This window comes from Quercus lobata, chromosome 2, assembly GCF_001633185.2.
Source record: "Quercus lobata isolate SW786 chromosome 2, ValleyOak3.0 Primary Assembly, whole genome shotgun sequence".
Lineage (NCBI taxonomy): Eukaryota > Viridiplantae > Streptophyta > Magnoliopsida > Fagales > Fagaceae > Quercus > Quercus lobata.
Window position 1 is genome coordinate 82,291,081 of NC_044905.1, and position 20,499 is coordinate 82,311,579.

A 20,499-nucleotide genomic window follows, 5' to 3' on the forward strand; every position below is an offset into this window, starting at 1 on the left:
TAATCGGAACTTGTTAGTAAGTACTTTTTTTTCCCTTCTAAAATAATAAAAAACAAAACATACTTTCTTTCTTTTACTCTTGAATGAAATACATATGTATATCATGCCTAAAAGACGAGGGCCTCTCATGGTTAGTACAAAACAATGCTAACTGTGCACATGTCCTACTCGAAGAGGAAGAAATACAAGGATTGTATCACTATTTCTCCAACTGAGTATATGAAATTTTAATTAAAAATAAAAATTAAGTATACGAAATCGACACGCGATAGATGACAATATAGAATTTGCTTTAGAGTTCTTGAGAGTTGGGGTTGACACATGCTTTAAAGCCTAGCCTAGGCTTGCGTATTTATAATTTTATATCCTCTCATATTGCAACATTGTAGTTCCATAAGTATAGGTACCTTGGGTTCTTAATCTCTTAGCTTTTCCAAGTGTTGAACTATTCAACATTCTATAAAGTACATCTCTCCGATCTCTTTCTCTCTCTCTCTCTCTCTCTCTCTCCACCAATGGATGCCAAGCTCTGTGAGCCTCTCATTCATGATGAGACGCAAAATGGGCTAGCTCCCAAGCTAGAGGAAGTGGAATCAAACTGTCATCATTTGAATACAACCAGCGTTCCTTTCTTCAAAACGTGTTTTAACGGACTCAATGCTTTGTCAGGTTCTAATTTCTACTTTTGTTTTTTCATACCAGCGAAATTTCATTGTTGTTTCCATAATTAGAAAGTTTGTATGGTTTGTTTTCGGTAAACAATTTTGTTTTGTTTTGTTTTGTTTTGTTTTTTTTTTTTTTTTTTTTTTTTTTTTTTTTTTTGTTTTTCAATAACATGGTTGAATCCAACTAGTTAAGAGTTAAGACCCCAGAAATAGAATAGGCCTATTTTCTAAGCCTTTTGTTACATTTCTTTGTTCTGAGCTAGATATGGTGAATTTATTGAAATTCCCGTATCATGAATTTTTATATTAAGAACCAAAAATCTTGGTGTTATTCGTTTATGAAATGCGCGCTTTTGTTTATTTTTTTGTGAATCACTTAAACCATTTTTCTTTGTGAATCACTGAAACCATTTTTCTTTATATAGATTTACACTGCTAGTTCAAGCAAGGAATTCTATGTCTAATTCTTTCTTTATCTGGTTTTTTCAGGAGTTGGGATATTGTCAGTTCCATATGCACTATCAGAAGGAGGATGGTTAAGCTTGATACTTCTCTTTGTTATCGCGAGTGCAGCCTTCTATTCAGGCTTGTTGATGCAAAGATGTATGGATACAGATTCTGATATAAGAACTTATCCTGATATAGGCTACCGTGCATTTGGTAACATTGGAAGAATATCGGTATCCGTTTTCATGTACGTAGAGCTCTATATGGTTGCAACAGGATTCTTGATTCTTGAAGGGGATAACTTATACTACTTGTTTCCCAACACCGGAGTTGAAATTGCCGGGATAGCAATCGAAGGAAAACAAATCTTTGTGATAGTTGTGGCTGTTGTAATTTTGCCTTCTGTTTGGTTGGATAATCTTAGCCTTCTTTCCTATATCTCGGCTAGTGGGGTTTTAGCTTCTGTTATTATCCTTGGCTCAATCTTATGGACTGGTGCATTTGATGGAATTGGCTTTGATCAAAAGGGGACAGTTTTTAATTGGAATGGAATCCCTACGGCTGTTAGCTTATTTGCCTTCTGTTATTGTGCACATCCAGTCTTCCCTACATTATACACTTCAATGAATAATAAACGTCAATTTAGCAATGTAAGTATAAACAACTTGTTTGAGTTTTCATAGCAAATTAGATTTCATTTTGACATACATCATATGATTTATTGTGGAACATAACTTTTGAAATTAACACTACTACAAACAGAACAAATTTCATAGTTTTGTTTTAGAACTTATTACGGTAGTAGATTGTGATCGGTAGAACATAACTTTTACATGGGACTTTCATTGATATCACTTTTACTGTACACTAACCACGATTTTCGACCACAACATTTTTGAAAAAAGTTAAGAAATAGGTGTAAATATGATAGAAGATGCTTTAGCCGTTTATATTGCTCACTTTTACTTCGCAATGGAAAATATGAGAAGCAAGATGCCTTTAGCTGTTTATGTTACTCACTTCTACTTTGCTATTTTTGTTGCAGGTCCTCCTTGTGTGCTTTACATTATGCACCATTAGTTATGCATCAATGGCAGTTTTTGGTTACTTAATGTTTGGGTCAAATGTTCAATCACAGATAACTTTAAACCTTCCCATTGGAAAACTTAGCTCAAGAGTGGCAATATACACCACTTTGGTCAATCCTATAGCCAAATATGCATTGATGGTTACACCTATTGTGAATGCTACCAGAAGTTGGTTTCCATATCAATACAACAAAAGGGTGCTTGGCCTCTTAATCAGCACATGCCTTGTAATCAGCACTGTTATTGTAGCCTTGGCTGTTCCCTTTTTCGCGTATCTCATGTCATTGGTTGGAGCATTTTTAAGTGTCTCAGCTTCGATTATACTGCCATGCTTATGCTACTTGAAAATTTCAGGCACTTATAAAAGATTTGGTTGTGAAATGGTGATTATATGGGGCATAATCCTAATGGGTGTTGCCATAACAATAAGTGGTACTTACATATCTCTCTTAGAAATAATACATCATCTGTAAGAAGAGGATTTCTCTTTGTTGCTAGTAGAGTTTTGGCATTGTAATAAACTACTGAGTACTCAGAGAAGGGAATACGTGATTTATTGGAAGAAGTTGCCGGTATCTGTTCTGGACTGAAGTTCATAGATATAAGGAATTGGACAACTTGTACACTAATTTATAGAAATTGTAGCTATTTTGCATGGAAATATGATTTCCGTTGGTGAATGAAATATTTTTGAATTGATGGTGTTTCTTTATTTCTCCCATGGGAAACAGTGTGGAACCATGCTCAACCTGTTTGTATAACCAATGCAATTTTTAAATTAAAAAATGCTATCACTATGTTTGTATTATCAAATATCCTAGGCACTTCAAAACTTCTATTGTGGTACAGGGTCAGCATATCATACATGGAATGAAGACACAATTTTTTTTTCTTTTTATAAAAATTTTAACTCAGCTTGATTAATAATATCTACCAAAGATTTTGGTGCAAGAGTATAAGAAAGAAATATGACAGTTTTTTAAAGTTTTAGGTGGTGTTTGGTAGTGTATTTTGAACAACAATTTTTCGTGTTTAAATAACATTACATGTTTTTTCACACATTTTTTCACTTACACGTATTTCTAAAAAATACAAATAATAACATTACCAAACAAGCCTTACTTTTTCACATACAACTATTTCATAAACATAAAGCTATATCAAACACAGGTCAGCAAAGGATATCTTTTAACTAGATAAGGGAGAAGTAATAATTAAAAAAAAAAAAAAAGCGAAAAGGAGAATATATAAATGAACCCACTTGATCTATCGCTACTGGACACCAGCTTATGCTTAGGGATTCTGCATTCAAAATATTTTTAAAACCTTTTGAGAAGACTTTACATCCATTGATGCACATGAGACATGTATTGACAAGTGCCAAAAACCAAAGCAACAAACAAAACTAACAAAAAAGAATGAAAGAAAAGCACGGTGTTTTATTGGATTATATATGAAGAAGTACAACGTGACAAGGATATCTTTTAACTAGATAAGGGAGAAGTAATAATTTAAAAAATAATAATAATAATAATTTATTAAAAAAAAAAAAAGCACAAAGTAGAGTATATTTTTTTTTAGAAACCAAAAAGGATAGCTCATGTGTGATATCACAACCGACCACACCCTACAAATACATCATCTATGAGTACCACCAACATATAATGGTGCCAGCACAAAAGGAGAGTATATAAATGAACCCATTTAATCTATCGCTAATGGACACCAGCTTATGCTTAGGGATTCTGTATTCAAAATATTTTTAAAATCTTTTGACAAGACTTTACATGCATTGATGCACGAGACATGTATTGACAAATGCCAAAAACCAAAGCAACAAACAAAACTAACAAAAAAGAATGAAAGAAAAACATGGTGTTTTATTGGATTATATATGAAAAAGTACAATGTGGAAAAGGAAGTATTAAGATATATTTAGATACCGTTTATTTTGCTAAAATTGAAAAATTATTATTGAAAATACTATAGATAAAAGTAAAAGTTAATTGAAATAGTACAGTGAGGCTTATGAATAGTGTCAAAAAGTACAATGAGACTCATAAATAGTAGCTATAAGGGCCTTGGGCCCAGGGCCCATCATTTGGGTATATGATAAGCCTAAAGCCCAAGCCGATGACTAAAGGCGTCCGAGAAGGGGTAATTGCTATCAAAAGGGCTCATGTTGGCAAAAGGAGAAGTTAGTGGAGATCATAACTACCCTGGGAGTTGTGTCGAGGATGATAGCCTCCTCGGCTAACCATGGTCGAGGTCAGTAGAGGTGGCCTATCGTCCGGAAAAATGTCACAGAAACACTCAGTTGATGTGGATAAGCATTACGAGAACTCAGGACAGGGAGATGTCCTAAAATATCTAAAGAGAAAGCTGCTACCTCCACATTAAATGCACTGCAGCTAACTCCCTGGCCGTATTAATGTAGAAGTGATACCTGAACAGTGTATTTCAGCCTTACAACTACTACATAAGGACTTATGAAGAGTGCTGATGGGACAAGTATCCACACCGACCGTCTAGCAAGCACGTGGAGGGTGGATATGAAAAGGAAAGGCAATATAAAAGATGAAGGAGGCAGTAAGATAGGCGGATCGGAAAATCAAGGAAAAAAACACTGTAGCCATCTACAATCAAACTTGTAATGTTACCTAAGAACTTTATATAAGAACTAGTGTCCTCAGATTTCACCGAGGACGTTTTTTCTTCAGTTTACACTTATGAATTTTCATTCTTTTATCATCAAACCTATCTAACTCGTTCTTCGGTTAACTAAAACCCAATTTTCTAACATATTCTCTACAAATTCATTATTTTAGGTTTTTTGCGCCTAAGTCCATCCACGTGTTGGGCTTGGAATTCAAATCTGGTCCCTACAATTGGCGCCATCTGTAGGAATCACTGATGCGATAATGAGTTAGACGTTGAATGATGGTAGGTTCAGGTCCAAATCAAGTAGAATTGATGGGGTCTCAATGTCAAGATCATTTCCGTGAACTTGAGCGAAGGAGAGACCGGGAGCTGAGTGTACACCCTACCCACACCAATAAGAGTCAATCTCAGGGTAAAAACCATGTCTCTCATGAGGAGAATGCTAGAAACATGCAGAAGGAGATTGATTACCTAAAGAGAAGCTTACGCCACGGGCGCAGAAGTCGGGCTCTTTCTAACTCTGACTATTCTTTCGATGATAAGGAGGACAAAGACTATAGACAAAGGTCAAGAACTCCCCCCAACGAGTCTTTCTCATATGATGAAGACTATCGCCATGAACGCAGAAACAGAAATTCATCTTTGAGAGGCCTGGTAAATGATGCCATAAGTAAAGCACTCAACCAAATTTCCAAATCACCTTTCACACACTAGATTGAGGAAGGGAGACTTCCTCGGCGGTTCACTCAACCCACTTTCATCTTGTATAACGGCAGAATGGACCCTATTGAGCATGTTAGCCATTTTAATCAAAAGATGGCTATATATTCCAAGAATGAAGTCTTGATGTGCAAGGTTTTCCCATTCAATCTGGGGCCTGTGGCGATAAGGTGGTTTGACGGTTTGAAGGCAAGTTCCATTGATTTCTTTAAGGAACTCACCCAAATGTTTGGGTCCCGTTTTATTACGTGTAGCAGAGCTCCTCATCCTTTGGCTTCCTTGCTATCTTTGTCCATGAGAGAAGGAGAAAATTGTGAGATCTTCAACGAGATAGATAGTGATTTTGAAGACGTAGCCATCAATACTTTCAAGCTCGGCCTGCTTGCTGAGCACGGCCTAAGGAAGTCTTTGACAGGAAAACCTGTTACTAGTATATGTCAACTTATGGATCGGATTGACAAGTATAAGAGGGTTGAGGAAGACCAGCAGCAAGATAAGGGGAAGGGCGAGATTATCTCTCAGGAGAGGAGGGATTTCAGGTCAGACCGCTATAATAATAACAGACCCCGGAGAGATTTTGCCGGACAATCTGGGCTTGCAACCCCTCAAGTGGTAAACACCGTATTCCGAGAATCGGTGCATCAAGTTTTAGAGAAGATCAGGAACGAGTTGTATTTTAAATGGCTGAATAAGATGAGTGGAGATCCTTTGAGGCACAACCAAAGCCTCTATCGCTAGTACCACCAAGACTGGGGACATACCACCGAGGATTGCCAAATATTGTGGAACCATCTGAAACAACTGGTTAAGGAGGGGAGGTTGCAACAATTTCTGTACCGACCCAACGGACAGAGGGACCAGTCAAGGTCAGGGGCTTATGGGAATGCTCCTTCAAGGCCCCCATTAGGTATAATTAATGTCATTTTTGCTGCATCTGGAAGAACTAGTTCTTATCTTGCCAAGGTGATGTCTGTAGCCAGACCACCAGTTGAGAACCCTAACTCCGAGCCAAAGAGAGCTAGACTTGAAATCTGACCTTCATTGAGTTTCTCGAACGAAGACAAGATTGGAACTATCCAACCATATGATGATGCTTTGATGATCACCCTTAGAATAGGGGGTATGATGGGAAAAGGGTAATGGTGGATCAGGGCAGTTGTGTAGAAGTCATGTATCCTGACTTGTACAGAGGACTAGACTTAAAACCTGAAGACCTGACAACTTATGATTCGCCTCTGGTAAGTTTTGATGGGAAGCTTGTTACCCCGAGGGGCCAGATTAGGTTGCTTGTACAGGCCGGCTCAAAGGTAATGGAAGTGGACTTCATAGTGGTGGATGCGTACTCCCCTTACACGGCCATTGTGGCTAGACCCTGCCTTCATACTTTGGGGGCTGTTTCATCAACTCTGCATCAGAAGGTGAAGTATCTGTCCGGAGACCAGATTGAGGAGCTGGTAGGGAACAAATCCATGGCTAGGCAGTGCCTCGTGTTTGCAATTTTGCATCAGCCAGTAGCTGAGTCCTCGGTCATGGTCAAGGAAGGTTTATAGCAGTCAAAGTCTCCGAAATTACCTGGGAAAAGGCTAGCTGAGGAGGCCAAGTGTGAGGATTTAAAGAAATTTCCCATTAGTGGCGATCCAGAAATATTTTTTCAGGTTGGAGCTCAGCTGCCACCTTGGGAGAAAGAGGAGTTGGTAGTGTTTCTTAAGAAGAATGTTGATGTATTCGCTAGGAATGCTTACGAAGCTCTGGGAGTGAATCCGAGCTTCATCTACCATCATTTGAATGTCAGTCCTTCTGTCACTCCCAAGAAGCAACCACCTCGGCATTCGTCCAAGGAACATTCAGATGCTGTAAAGGACGAGGTGATGAAACTTAAGCAGGCTGGGGCTATTAAAGAGGTTTTTTTTACCCTGAATGGTTGGCTAACACCGTAGTGGTAAAGAAGATGACGGAGAAGTGGCGTGTATGTGTAGATTTTATAGACTTGAACAAAGCCTGCCCAAAGGAACATTTTCCTATACCTCGAATTGACCAGCTGGTGAACGTAACTGTGGGCCATCCTCAGATGAGCTTTCTGGATGCTTTTCAAGGATATCATCAGATATCTTTAGCTTTGGAAGACCAAGAGAGGATAGCTTTTTTCACTCCTATAGAAAACTACCATTACAAAGTGATGCCCTTTGAACTTAAGAATGCAAGAGCTACCTACCAAAGGATGATGACCAGGATGTTTGAACCACAGTTGGGAAAAAACATTGAAATTTATATCGATGATATGGTAGTAAAAAGCAAGGCAGAGTCCAAGCATATTAATGACCTCGGGAATACTTTTGCTATCTTAAGGAAACATAAACTACGACTTAATGCTTACAAGTGTTCTCTTGTCGGGTCAGTCAAGTTTTTAGGCTACATGGTTACACACTGCGGAATTGAAGTCAATCCTGACTAGATTAAGGCGATCAACAACTTGCAACCACCTCGGAATCCCAAAGAGGTCCAGAAGCTTACGGGGATAACCGCTACTCTAAACCAATTCATCTCTCGGTCAGTTGACAGGTGTAGACCTTTCTTTAAGTTGTTAAACAAGTGGAAGGGGTTTGAATGGACCGAGGAGTGTGTCCTGGCTTTCTAGCAATTGAAAGAATATTTGTCTCGGCTGCTTATCATGTCCAGCCCCGAGGTAGATGAAGTTTTGTTTGCCTACATCGCAGTGGCATCCCATGCGGTGAGTTTGGTGTTAATACGGGTAGATAATGGTGTACAAAGGCTAGTTTATTACGTGATCAAGTCATTACACGAGGCCAAAGTCCATTACTTACCACTAGAGAAGGCCATTTTGGCAGAGGTGCATGGCACGCGTAAGCTCCCCCAATTTCCAATCACACACGGTTGTTGTCTTGACTCAGGTCCCGCTTAGATCTCTACTTCGGAGCGCTGACCACACAGGGAGAATTGCTAAATGGGGCACAATCCTAGGGGCTTTTGATATCATCACCTCCGTCAAGGGTTAGGTCCTCGCCGACCTGGTGGTCGAGTTTGCTGAGACCCCATCAAAAGATGAATTAGGAGAGTGAAACATGGATGGAAAATCGGTTGGCATAATCTCCTTGCAAAAGCTCTTGCCATGGATGGTCTACGTTGATGGTGCAGCTAATCACAGAGGATCTGGGGTGGGACTCATTCTGATATCTCCAGAGAAGATCACAGTTGAAAAGTCCCTAAGATTGGGATTCTCAGCTACAAACAATGAGGTCGAGTACGAAACTTTATTGATAGGGATGACCATGGTTTAGAAGATGGACGGAAAAACAATGGAGATTTTTTCTGACTCAAGGTTGGTTGTAGGCCAAGTCCAAGCGGAGTTGGAGGCAAAAGATCCCAGAATACAAGAATATTTGAGCCAGGTTAGACACTTACAGTCTAGATTTGAGTCTTTTGTTTTATCACAAGTTCTTAGAAGTAGGAATGTCCATGCGGACTCTCTCGCTACATTGGCAACTTCCTCGGCATAGGGCTTGCCTAGGGTAATCCTTATGGAAGACTTGTGCAAACCCTCCGAGGTGGGAAGGAATGTGGTCCACATTCACCAAATAAGGGCAGGGCCTAGCTAGATGGACCCTATTGTGCTATTCCTTAAGGAAGATGTCCTACCTGAAAGTAAGTTTAAAGCCGACAAGATACGGAGAAAAGCTCCTCAGTTCTGGCTGTACATGGACCAAAAGTTGTATAAAAGATCCTTCTCTGGCCCATACCTGCTATGCGTACACCCTGAAGCAGTTGAGCTGCTCCTAGAAGTGTTACATGAGGGGATTTGTGGAAGCCACACGGGGGGCAGATCTTTATCTCATAAGGCCCTCACGCAAAGTTATTGGTGGCCGAATATGTAGAAAGAAGCACAAGAATATGTGAAGAAGTGCGACCAATGCCAAAGGTTTGCACCAAACATTCACGAACCAGGAGGAGTCCTCAATCCTCTGTCCAGCCCTTGACCTTTTGCTTAGTGGGGTTTGGATATTGTAGGCCCTTTCCTTAAGGCAGTAGGGAATAAGAGGTATTTGTTAGTGGGCACAGATTATTTCTTTAAGTGGGTTGAAGCTGAACCTTTGGCGAATATCAGGGATGTGGATGTCAAAAAATTCCTTTGGAAAAACATTGTTACTAGGTTTAGAGTCCCCCGTACCCTCATCTCGAACAATGAACTTCAATTTGATAGTAAAGACTTTAGAAGATATTACTGTGACCTGGGCATAACGAATAGATATTCCACCTCGATGTATCCGTAGGGAAATGGGCAGACTGAGGCTGTCAACAAAGTCATAGTCAGTGGACTTAAAAAGAGACTGGATGACGCAAAGGGGAAATGGGTAGAAGAGCTATCACATGTCCTATGGATTTACCGGACTACACCTCGAAGGTCCACAGGGGAGACGCCCTTCTCTATGACTTATGGGGCCGAGGCTATTATTCCTCTAAAAACCGGATTCCCTACGTTGAGAACAAGTTCCTTCACTCCAAGCAAAAATGATAAGCTATTGGAGAAGAGCTTAGACTTAGTTGAAGAACGGAGAGAAAGCACCATAGTCCAATTGGCCTACTATCAAAACAAGCTCAAGCAGGAGTATGATGCCAATGTAAAGTTAAGGCCACTAATAATTGGAGACTTGGTCTTAAGAAAAGTCCTAGGAACTGCAAAGAACCCAACATGGGGAAAATTGAAACTCAACTAAGAAGGGCCATATCGTATCACATCGGCGGCCGAGATAGGTGCCTATTATTTGGAGGATCTAGAAGAAAAAGCTGTACTACACCATTGGAATATAAATAACTTTAAAAGGTATTATTATTAATAAAGGCTTCCTTCATCCTATTTGGTTTTGTTGTATTATGTGTCATGCGTTATTAACATCAATCTAAGTATCAAACTAAACCTTGGCCATGCTTGGCTCCTCGGACCACATGCCTTTGGAAAATTGATAACTTTTAGTCATTATTTTAAGTATTAAACAGAACCTTAGCTATGCTTGGTTCCTTAAACCACCTGTTTTGGAGAAATTAATACTCCTTGACATCAATCTAAGTATTAAACTGAACCTTGGCCATGCCTGGCTCCTTGGACCACATGCCTTGGGAAAATTGGTAACCTTTAGTCATTATTTTAATTATTAAACAGAACCTTAGCTATGCCTGGTTCCTCGGACCACCTAGTTCCACGGACTACCTGCTTTGGGGAAATTAATACTCCTTGACATCTATCTAAGTATCAAACTGAACATTGGCCATGCCTGGCTCCTCGGACTGCATGCCTTGGGAAAATTGATAACCTTTAGTCATTATTTTAAGTATTAAACAGAATCTTAGCTATGTCTGGTTCCTCGGACCACCTGCTTTGGGGAAATTAATACTCCTTGACATCTATCTAAGTATCAAACTGAACCTTCGCCATGCCTGGCTTCTTGAACCGCATGCCTTGGGAAAATTGATAACCTTTAGTCATTATTTTAAGTATTAAATAGAACCTTAGCTATGCCTGGTTCCTCGGACCACCTGCTTTAGGAAAATTAATACTTCTTGACATCTATCTAAGTATCAAACTGAACCTTGGCCATGCCTGGCTCCTCGGACCACATGCCTTAGGAAAATTGATAACTTTTAGTCATTATTTTAAGTATTAAATAGAACCTTAGCTATGCCTAATTCCTCGGACCACCTGCTTTGGGAAAATTAATACTCACTAACATCTATCTAAGTATCAAACAAAACCTAAGCTATGTTTGGATCCTCAAATTGCTAAGTATTAAGTCAAAGTCTTGGTTATTATGGACTTGGTGAAATACATGTTTAAGGTAAATTGGTATCCTTTATTAATGACTTTGTTGCCAGGTGTAATTACTCCAAACAACAATGGTTTTCACTGCAACAAGAGTCCTAAACAAATGCCCATGAGTATCACTTAAAGCATTTCAAGGCATATCTGTGTTTGTGTAAAAGTTGACTATACCTTTGACCCTATGAACTTGTTGACGGGTAAGGCACAAAGTAATTTTAAACCTATATGCGCGTTGCAATACTGTGTATGTTCTTAAAATTAAGATTATGCTTTTCTAAGATGATTAACTTAGTAAATTTCACCTGCTTTTACTGCTGATCATATGAAACAGGACAATTACAATATTACTCAAGTGGATTAGTGAGAGAAGTGTTACATCATTATTATTTTTATTAAGGGTTAGCTAAGATAGAAATCATATCAACTTCAGTATGTAAATCGTAGGGAGAAAGAAAACGCCCACAACTTTCATTAATAACAACCTTAAAACAAGGCAAATCAAATACAAAGGGGCAAGTTGATTACAAATTGTGAAAAAAAAAAAAAAAAAAAAAAGAGAAAAGAAATAAGGGCAACCTATTGCTTCATTCTTATTACAAGTTTTTCTTTTGAATCCTTGGGAGGCTGGGTGTTTGCTGCTGTGGAGGACACTTTAGTTTTGTCTTTAGGGTCCTCTTTCGAGTGTATGGGGAGGGTTGCCAACGCCAACTCCATGTTTTGAGAGGCTTCTTTTTCCTTGGGGGGATCCTTTGGGGCCGTTGAGGGTAGGTCAGAGCCTTGGACTACTCCTTTATTCACATCCCCTGCCTTGGTAACACCCTCGGCCTGCTCTGTCTCCTCCGAGGAAGTGTTGGCTATAGAAGGAGCCTTAGGTGGGTTGTCTTGAATTTCATCGGCCTCCGAGGACACTGGGTCGACCTTGGAGTCTGCAGATTTGGAAAGGCGTATGGTTGGAGGGTAGTAGATACTTTCAGCTTTCTTGAGCACAGAAGAAGCCTCAACCCCGACTTAATTGAGTGCTTCACTACATGTCAGGGCACAGTAAGTCCTACATACGGCAAGGACCTCGACCCTGAGGGTGTCCTCGGTCTCGGCCCTGTGGGTGTCCTCGGTCTTGGCCACCCCAACATAATATCCATGCTACTCTGCTTCCTCTTTGGCTTTCTCTGCCTCTTCCTTGGCCTTTTCGGCTAAAGCCTTAGCCTTTTCAACCTCCTCCATTTTCTTCTTCAATGCAGCAATTTGGGTCCTGGAGGAGGCTAGTTGATCCTCAGCACTGTGCAGCAGCAGCAGCCTTTGGCTCTCGGCTTGCTTTTCAACATTTTCAAGAGCGGCTACCGCGTATTTTCTTTCTTTTTCCTCTTCCTGTAGCCTCTTCCTGAGCTCTTGGAGGCTCTTATCGGCCACTTGAAAGGCCTTCACAGCGGCGATACGCCTTCCTTCCTCTTCGTTCATTTGCCTATGTTAATAATTGGTCATCTCCTTGGCTCGGAAGAAGGCCTGAACAGCCTGCCAAGGAAAGAAACAAGGATTGGAGAAAGAGGATAAAGAAAACAAATTAGGGAAAAAGGAAAGGGACATACCATGGTGAGGTATCTTTTAAGACTGAGGAAGACCTCATGTCTCCTTATACCTCGCAGCTCGGCCATATCCTCGAGGAGCAGCAAAGCTTGCTCCACCGCATCTGCAACGTAGCCGACTGTTCCTCCTTGGAAATTGCGGATGGAGGCGTTGGTAAGGAGAGGTTCTCCATTCAGCATTGGGGTAGGGAACCAGGCTGGAGGCCCTACCTGGAGGTTGCTTCTCTTCTTGGCGCCCCTCTGCCCCGTTTCGGCTTGTTTGGATGCCCTTTGAACCTCTTCCTCGTGGGGAGGAAGGGTTTGTCCAACTCCCATCACCTCCTTCCCTTTTTGCTCTCTTTTCCTCTTTAGGTCGGCCATTTGGAAGGGCAAAGCAGGTGGAGGAGTGGGAGGCTTGGTATGAGTTGCCTTCCCAAGTGCATCCCTCCCAGGTTGGGACTCTATCAAATCCAGTGGACTGGACTTTGGTTTGCGTTGAATACCCATCTCGTCGATTATTGGTGATAACGGTGGGCCGAGATCAGGGATTGAAGTTTCCGGGGACAAGGCTTGGTTGAAAACTTCAAATTCATCCTTGGAATCAGCTACTTCTACCACTTCTTCCTCTTATGTGTTGATGGGGCGAGACGAAGTAGCTGCTCCGGTTGTTTGTTATGGTGACGAGGCTTCTACTTTTGGTATACCTTCAAAGATGGGAGTTGTGGCTTGTACGCCCTCTAGTTTTGGACTAGGAAGAAGAAAACCTGGTATGGCTACACTGATCCTTTGTAGGCACTGGTCGTTCGCCTTAATAATGCATTTAGGTGCTAGGAAAGTCTTAGAAACTGGGGTGTAGCCCAATATCAGGTGAGCGGCTCTAAGTTGACTGACAGAATGGATGAAGACCTCGGCCTTTAAGATCTCATCTAAACTCTCCCAGTTTACGAGCCGAAGTTGGGGACAACAGAGTGTGGGTCTGCGAGATCATCAAGAAAGCCAGGAAGATAACATTAGCGAAATACAAGTCAAAAGAAACCTTAAATACCTACATAAATCAAGGAAAAAGAAAAATGAAACAACTTTGAAATTGCGAATTTGAGCCTAAGGTCCCACCTGGTTCGCCCTCCCTTGTCGGACAAAGGAGGCCATCGTGCCAGTCCCTTGATATAATCAAGAAGTCTTTGTTTAAGCCTTTATTGGAGTCAGGGAGGCATTGAATAAGCCTAACCTTGGGGTATCTAGACTTAAGGTAATATCCTTGCCTAGTGAGGTGGTGGAGGTTGTAGATCCAGTTGACATTGTGGTGAGTCAACCCTAGTCCCATTTTTTCATTGAGGGCATCTACACACCCCAGTATTCTGAACATATTGGGGGCACATTGAGTAGGAGCTAACCTATGGGCCCTAAGGTAGTCTCTAGTGACAACACCCATGGGGATTCTCATCCCACCTTCGATAAAGGCAATCATGGGGATAACTACCTCTCCCTCTTTCCTATTTGTGTGCCATTGTCCCTCTTTGCAGTACCTAGTGCCCGCCCCTGGAGGTGTTCTATACATCGCCCTAAGATTCGCCATCCCCTCCTCGGAATCTACTAAGCTCTTAAATCTACCCATTTCTAAGAAAGGCTGGGAAAACTAAAGAAATTGAGAGAGGAAGTTAGAACCGAGGAGAAAAAGAAAGAATACGAAGAGAAGAGGAATGTGTAGAAAATTAAAGAGTAAAAGTTCAAGAAGACTTACAGAAAGAATAAAGGTGTCCTCGGACAGGTCTTTAGTATTTGTAAGGGCTCAGGTGAGTTGAAAAGGTGTGCAGGTTTAGGGTATGTGCGCTAGAACAAAATGAATGCTAAAGTGAAAGGAGAAGTTGATTTGAGAGGTATTTATATCAAGGGAAAAGCTAGAAGCGGGAAAATTCCCGCTCGGTACCCAACAAGAGTATCAGCCGTTGGATAAGCATCATGCCGTAGAACGTGGGGAACAAGATGCCATAAGAATTTAATGAAGGCGCGTCTCGAGTGCCATAACATTAGAAACGTGCCTTGGGCAATTAAAAAGGCGTATTTGCTAGCAGATGAGAGAGCCAAGGAACACAGGGCAACTACAGTAACATCAAAATCCTCATTTCTTCCCGAGGATCCAGAAAGAAGGATCTCGAGGGGCTATTGTAGGGGCCTTGGGCCCCGAGGCCCTTCATTTGGGTATATGATGGGCCTAAAGCCCAAGCTGAGGACTAAAGACATTTGCGAAAGGGTAATCACTCTCAAAAGGGCTCATGTTGGCAAAAGGAGAAGTCAGTGGAGATCATAACTACCCTAGGAATTGTGCTGAGGATGAAAGCCTCCTCAGCTAACCAAGGCCGAGGTCAGTAGAGGTGGCCTATTATCCGGAAAAATGTCACAGAAATACCCAGTTGATATAGATAAGCATTACGAGAACTTAGGACAGGGAGATGTCCTAAAATATCTAAAGAGAGAGCTGCTATCTCCGCATTAAATGCACTACAGCTAACTCCCTGGCCACATTAATGTAGAAGTGATACTTGAACAGTGTATGTCAGCCTTACAGCTACTACATAAGGACTTATAGGGAGTGCTGATGGGACAAGTATCCACACCAACCGTTTGGCAAGCACGTGGAGGGTGGATATGAAAATGAAAGGCAATATAAAAGATGAAGGAGGCAGTAAGATAAGGAGATTGTAAAATCCAGGAAAGAAACACTGTAGCCATCTACAATCAAACTTGTAATGTTACCTAAGAACTTTATATAAGAACTAGTGTCCTCGGATTTCGCCGAGGACGTTTTTTCTTCAGTTTACACTTATGAATTTTCATTCTTTTGTCATCAAACCTGATAGGCCAAAAACGAATTGACCTCTTGTGATAAATTAACCAATTAATTTAGCCAAGTGAATTAATTAAGTTAATTAACATGCAAACGCATGGTAGCGCAAACAAATCACCAATAAACTAAGTATGCAGCGGAAAATAAATTTGACACGGTGATTTGCTTACGAATGGGGAAAACCTAACGGCAAAAACCTCACCGAGTGATTTTCAGGTCACCATTCCCGAAATTCCACTATTATCAAAACAAGCGGTTACAAGTAAAAGAATTCCAGTACCTTATACCAACCTACAGTTAAACTCTTACCCCAATACTCAAATGGACTTGTTCTGTAGTGACAATTTCTCCTTTTGATGCACAGCTCCCAAGTACGTGACTAACCAATGCACGGATCCCAGTATACAACTTTAATCACCAACTAGAGAAGGTTGTTTGCTGCAAAGTTCTTCAGTTCACCCCAACAATGAAGATCAAGAAGATGCTTGGTCACAAAACCCTATAGTGCACATACACAGCAATTTCTTCAAGAACGATGAACTAGAGCAAATTCTGTCTCTGGTCACAATTTACTTGAACAAATTTTGCTCAACACTTGTGCAACTTGTGAACTCTTTGACGGCTCTTAAAATAATCCTTTTATATGTCTAGGGTTAGGAGAAAAGAAGGCCCAAAGACACATTCACGGATTCCAAAAAAACAGATCAGAATTTCTTTTTCTTTCATAAACCTTGACAGATAGGAAGTGTCGAGCAGTTGTCGAGCACACGGGCTGAAACAGCTTTCTTAAGCTCGATAGATGCAGCTGTCGAGCTTTAATGAATTTTCACTATTCAGCTTGTTTCTTGGACAAACTTGAATGACTTCAACACTTGATCTTGAAACCTTATTTCTTAAAGCATTAAAAACACCTAAATCTACCCAATTACAAGTAAAGCGCGTTTTGTCAAAGGATTAGCCAATTACATAAAATAGTGACATATGTTCCTAACAAGTAAATCACATATGTCCTAACAAAACCTATCTAACTCGTTCTTCAGTTAACTAAAACCCAATTTTCTAACCCATTCTCTACAAATTCATTGTTTTAGGCTTTTTGGGCCTAACAAAATGAGGTGGAGAAACTGAATTTCATGACTAATGCATTATAACAAAATGACACAATCACCTAACAAGTGACAATCAAAGTGTTTTACACTTTTAGCAATATAAGTTGCAGCCATGCATTTAAAAGTTAAAACTCTAAATCTAAAGTAAACTAGAAATAGCTATTTTTTTATTATAAAAAAATGGATAAATTCGATACCTAAGAAAAACTTTGCATAGAATGAATGAATTAGTTATTCAGTAAAAAAAAAAAAAAAAAAAAAAAAAAAAAAGAATGAATTAGTTACGCAATAACTAAAGAAATGTATATAGAATGTGTTACATTACTTATTTCGGTCCACTTTGGTCCTTTTGGTCCGGTTTTGTCTATTTGGTCCATTACGGTCCCGTTTGGTCAATTCAGTCCAATTCGGTCCATATTAGTTTAGCTTGGTCTATTCGGTCCATTTTGATCTTTCAGACTGGTGCGGTCCACTTTGGTCCATTTTGGTTCATTCGTGTCTAATTCGGTACATTTTGCTTCACTTTTTTTTTTTTAATTTGGTATACTTGATCAAGTTCGGTGTACTTACTTAAAATTTGAAAAAGACAGGTTTAGGTTAAGAATACCATCAATTATTTGAGTAATATCAATTGTAAGTAGGGGTATTCACCAAACCGCACAAACTGCACCAAAACCAATCCCAATATGGCATAATCACACCGCATCACAAGTAAGGATGACAATTTATGCCCGACTCGTGGCTACCCAGCTCGGCCCGACCCTAATGGGTTGGATTTTACCTGGTCAAATAAAGAATAGGGTCGGGTTTGGGTTTTAAAAAAAAAAAAAAAATGAAACGAGTCCAAATTTTGGCAAAAACCCCGCCTGAACCCGGAACCGACCCGACTCAACCCGGTTAGCTAAATATAAAATTTCAAAAAAACCTACCTATATATATATATATATATATATACATCACAACCCTAACCTAAAACTCATTTCTCTCTTCTCTCTCAACTCAGCCACCTTTCTCCTCTCTCTCAACTCAGCCGCCTCCCTCACTGACTCTCACTCTCACTTGCATCTCATTCGGCCTTCACATAGGGAATGTTCAAAGCTGGAATGTTCAAAGCTATAATTGATGGGAATGATGGTTTTTTTGATGAAGTTAGGGGTGTGAATCTAAATCTCTGGGGGTGTGAATCTAAATCTCATGCAAGTGACAGCGGAAGGGAACTCTATTCTTCACGTGGCAGCAAAATCTGGAAATGCACAAATCACAAAAGGGCCCTTGCAATCGATTCACAACAATCACTTTTGTATATGAAAAATTGGAAAGGCGACACTGCACTACATATTGTGGCGAGGTTAGGGCATTTCGACATGACAAAACTTCTTATAACTTGTGCAAATGACTGAGAAGTTGAAGAGTACAGCACTGAATGAGGCTATAAATGATAAATGATAAATGGAGTTTTGTTCCTCTCTCAATAGTTTTTGTTTTTGGGTATTTGTTTGAGGATTCAAAATGTAAAAATCTGTCCACAAATGTAAAAATCAGAGTATTGTTTCTTCCATAAATGATAAATGGAGTTTAAGGATTTAATTGATAACAATGTTGATTGATTTGTGTTTGTGTTTTTTTTTTTTTTTTTTTTTTTTTTTTTTTTTTTTTTTTTTTGCTGGACAGGGCCAATAGAGACTCGACGGGCCGAGTTTGGGTCTAAAAAAAAAGACCTGTTTATTAAACGGGCCAGGTCCGGGTAATAGGGGAGGACCCGTAGGTCGGGTTCAAGTATCAAAAAACCCAACCCGAACCTAACCATTGCCATTCCTAATCACAAGTAACAGTACACCGCACCACATAGTGCAGTGCAATTTGAGGTTTTATAATAAGAAAACTGCACCACACCGAACCCTCTCTATATATTAATATATTTATTTTTTTAATATTAAATATATTATTAATAGTTAAATAACCCTAACTTTCAAAAAAAAAAGTTTAATAAACCTAGCGACTAGCTACTGGGGTATTAAACTATTATAATATCAAATACACATTATTAATAGTTTAATACCCTAGCAACTAGCCGTCTAACTGATTATGTCAGCTTCTAAAAAAAAGGGAAAAAAAAATATCACTCTTTCACTCTCTGTCTCAGTGTCTTAGCTCTCAGAGCCATTCGTTCAAACCTTGCTGACACGATTTAAACAATTTCTTGTTGGGTTTACAATTAATACTAGTTTTGGATTTGTAATTCATTTCATGCTTTGCTTTAGACTTGTTTACATTATGGTTTTGATAATTGAAACTTGAAATTAGAACGCATGACTAGCATTGCTTCGAGTCTGGGTAATTCTTTTTTGCTTTGTACCTGGTGCTTCGCATAAACTCTTTACTTCATATTCTTGATTTAAAGTGAAGTGCATTAGATTTTGATAGTTAAAACATTTAGGTTGCTTGCCACTGTACCTTGTTTGAACTACTTGACTTCATTTAAATGTTTGATGTATACTTGAGAATCTGAGATAGTGATATTACTGATATATGTTGAATTGTATGGTGATATATGTTGAATTTTTATATAGCAGGTGTATTATAGGCTGGGATAGTAATATATGTTCAATTTTTGTTATATACCAGGTGTATTATAGTTCTTAAAAACAAAAATTTGGGCTAGCCCAAACCAACCTTAAGTGTTGATTAGGATAGCTAGCCCAAATAAAGAAAAATTAGCTCAATGGTTTAAAACTTGGCCCAAAACAAAGGGAAAATTCAGTTTTGGGATGAGCAGGAAAAGCTCAAAATTTGAAAAATATACTGACTTCAAACCATTCAAACCCATTTTATACACCGCACCGCACATATGACCACAAAAATGAGGTTTGGTGTGGTTATAGTTTTGGCTAAACTATACATTGCACATGTGACCGCAAAAATGAGGTGCGGTGCGGTTATAATTTTGGCTAAACCACATCGCAAAGTGTGGTGCTAAAAATGGCCCAAAACCGCACCGTTTTGCAAACACTCCTAATTGTAAGTATACAATAAGTTTTGATTATCATGATAATTTCCTTAAGAAAATGAAAATTTTGAATTGTAAATTTGACACTTAAAAATTTTAGTTATATCAAAATAAATTATGAAATTAGAATGCATAATAATAATAGTTAGAAGAATATGAACCACTTCAAAAAAGAATAATATCAATCAAAAACACAAAAAAATGATAAAATTATCCATTAGTAAAAATAGAGAGATAGAAATTACTTTTAGAAATTGTTATTAGCCATGTTAACATCTAATGTGCCATCTATGCACTTCATGTCCCACGTAAGCAATTTTTGTTAGTGAAATAATGGTATGGATTAAATTAAAAACAATTTTCAACATTAAGGAACCAGAATAGGAGTTCAAAAAAAGTGGAGACCTAAGTGAAAAATGGCCCAAAATGTGAGTACTAAAAAAGTATTTTCACGTTTAAAGTATCCATTCACCTTAGAAGGCCGAATAAAACTTGAAGCCAAACATCCACTTACCTGCACACCCACCCACCCCCCCCCCCCCCCCCCCCCCCCCAACACCAAAAAAAA

The 20,499-nt window shown here is 39.5% G+C and overlaps 2 protein-coding genes across 2 annotated transcripts; both read left to right on the plus strand.

Annotated features, from left to right (window-relative positions):
• Positions 1-366: 366 nt before the first annotated feature.
• On the plus strand, positions 367-2,895 carry LOC115976873 (amino acid transporter AVT1I-like). The gene is made up of 3 exons (XM_031098384.1): positions 367-669; positions 1,155-1,762; positions 2,158-2,895. Exons 1-3 carry the CDS (start codon positions 516-518, stop codon positions 2,671-2,673), a joined length of 1,278 nt encoding a protein of 425 aa, XP_030954244.1. The 5' UTR covers positions 367-515; the 3' UTR covers positions 2,674-2,895.
• A 2,743-nt stretch (positions 2,896-5,638) lies between these two features.
• LOC115972497 lies at positions 5,639-6,319 on the plus strand. Its single transcript, XM_031092812.1, has one exon. It carries the CDS (start codon positions 5,639-5,641, stop codon positions 6,317-6,319), a length of 681 nt encoding a protein of 226 aa, XP_030948672.1.
• The last annotated feature ends 14,180 nt before the right edge of the window (positions 6,320-20,499 follow it).